A 2653-nucleotide genomic window follows, 5' to 3' on the forward strand; every position below is an offset into this window, starting at 1 on the left:
TATATATATATAGATATATATATATATATATATATATATATATATAAGTGGGCAATCTTAATGGTTGTTGAAGGAAGAATAAATTGTAATGGGCTCAATTTCTTTAAATTTTCTCATAAAAAATTCGGCTTACCAATAAGTTACCACCATTTATTTTATGGTTATTTTCATTTTGATTTCCATTATTGATGCGGAAATCAGTTGGTTAATTATATAATTAATTCTAACATCAATGCTAAGAGATTGTTCTTCATTTTCTTTCATTATCATCATCTTTTGTCTTTTTACTAAGAAGAGAACCAAAATTCATTACTAAAAAGTCAAAATCTATGTAATTACATTAGAAAGAGGTTATAAGACATGTAAACATATCTCACGCTAATTACATTTAAATTTCAATAAAGCAAAATCAACTCTAAGGAACAACATCCAATCGTACACATCATTTTACGTTATGGTTCCAAAAATGCAGCAGATCCAAATATCAAGTGGACAATGCAGTAGGAATTGAAGTCGCATCATTATAAACCCGGGGCCCACAAAAAATTTGGATGAAGCTGCTATTTCTATCTATGTTACCTTATAAACAGGTCGGATGGGAAATAAACAGTACAGAGGGCCCTAGGAAGATTTTAACGGTGGGCGTTCAAAAACCACTGTTTTCCTGTGGTGTGGTCTACCTGAGATTTGGATCTGCCTAAATTTTGGAACCATGCCCTAAAATAATCTAGCAAAAAGGATGTACGACATGAATATACAACGCACACATCAAGGTGGGCCCCAAGGTCAGGGTCCACTCATCTTAGTAGACACAATTCACCATTCTTTTTTTTTTTTTTTTTTCAAAACCTCTCTTTTTAAACTGTCCATCCCATCGAACATGTGTGGTCCCACTCGAAGATCATTCTAGGCCGATCTTAGCCTCAGGTTAATATTCATGACGGACCAACTTAACCAATGGCCCCGGATTTCTTACACGTTTACGTTCTTAGCACGTGCCCCCGATCACGATTGCTTTTGCTCCACCTTCTCCTCTCCTCCTTGCCAAGTCCATACAATGTCCTTGAGAGAAGGCTTCAATCCCTTATTACAGAAAGCCTGATATTCCAACGAATCACCAGCCGTTTTCTTCACCTCAACCATGTGGATCGACGGCGTCATCTCAAAGATCTCAGCGTCTATAGCCAGCTGCCCTTTCCTCCCTTCCTTGCTTCTCTTCAACTTCACCATCCCATCCTTTTTCTCAACCTCAAACCTCTCCATCTCCGCTATCTCCTCCAGCTTCGACACTATCGCTGCTGCTGGCTTCGTTGTAGTGAATCGCTCCTCCACCTTCTTCGATTCGTTCTTCTTCTCAAACAGTCCTGAGAGATTGAACCCCGGCGACAGCGATATGATATCGAAGGCATTCATTGAAGTGGGCCTCATGAAGTCCGCAGACCCCGATTTCTCATCATCCCCGTCAATGCCGTCGGAAGAGAATGTCACGTCGACATCTCCTATCTCGACCGTCGCCTCTTCCGCCTGCTTTGTAATCGTCCCAATGGGTTTATATCCCTTCTTAAACCAAGGATTTTCCATGATATTAGAAATCGTGATTCGGGTACTCGGATTCGGATCCAATACCTTGGATAGAAGCTTGCAGACCTCAGAAGGAAACCAATACGGACATTTGAATTCTCCTCTACTGATTTTCTTATACATCTCGATGAGACTCGGATCGTTGAACGGAAGATATCCGGCCATCAAAACGAACAGAACGACACCGCATGACCATATATCGGCCTTGGCGCCATCGTAGCCGTTGTCGTTGATGACCTCCGGCGCCACGTAGGCAGGTGTTCCGCAGATCGTGTGGAGGAGACCGTCTCTCCTCTCCGTCTTCGCGAGAGCGCTCAGCCCGAAATCGGTGACCTTGAGACTTCCATTCATGTCGAGGAGGAGGTTCTCTGGCTTGAGATCGCGGTGGTAGACGCCGCGGCTGTGGCAGAAATCAATGGCCCCGATTAACTGCTGGAAGTACTTGCGAGCTGCGTCTTCCTTGAGCTTGCCTTTCACGATCTTGCTGAAGAGCTCGCCGTCACTGACATACTCCATTGCAAAGTAGATTTTGGTTTTGCTGGCCATGACTTCGTGGAGGTGGACGACGTTAGGGTGGCGGACGAGTCGCATGATGGAGATCTCCCGTTTGATTTGTTCGATCATGCCTACCTTGAAGACCTTCTCCTTGTTGATGATCTTAATGGCGACGGCCTGGCCGGAGATCAAGCTTCTTGCATGGTAGACCTTTGCGAATGTACCTTGGCCGAGTATGTGGCCCAGCTCGTATCGGTTCATCAGGACCTTCGGTTTCTTCTCCATTTCTCCTCCTCTGTTGGACGATCATGAGACCCAGATGGCCAAAAATCGAATTATCAACGTGGGGTCGCATCTCTCTTCATTGTCTTCTCGTTTTTATCTGAAATGCGAATCGTCAGCGAGGTTTTCAGGTGGGTTTTCATACAGACGTGACCGATCTAACTGGAATCTATGTGAGAGAGAGAGAGAGAGAGAGAGAGAGAGAGAGAGAGAGAGAATTGGGTGGCTTTAATTGAACGGAGATAAAACAGTTTTTTTTTTTTTTTTTTACCTACGTATTGAGATCGGAAGTTGT

At 43.6% G+C, this 2653-nt stretch overlaps 1 protein-coding gene across 1 annotated transcript; it reads right to left on the reverse strand.

The window, feature by feature from the left end:
* Positions 1 to 1005: 1005 nt before the first annotated feature.
* Positions 1006 to 2381, reverse strand: LOC131238732 (CBL-interacting protein kinase 5-like). Its single transcript, XM_058236340.1, has one exon. It carries the CDS (start codon positions 2359 to 2361, stop codon positions 1006 to 1008), a length of 1356 nt encoding a protein of 451 aa, XP_058092323.1. The 5' UTR covers positions 2362 to 2381.
* Positions 2382 to 2653: the final 272 nt, after the last annotated feature.

This window comes from Magnolia sinica, chromosome 3 (assembly GCF_029962835.1).
Source record: "Magnolia sinica isolate HGM2019 chromosome 3, MsV1, whole genome shotgun sequence".
NCBI lineage: Eukaryota > Viridiplantae > Streptophyta > Magnoliopsida > Magnoliales > Magnoliaceae > Magnolia > Magnolia sinica.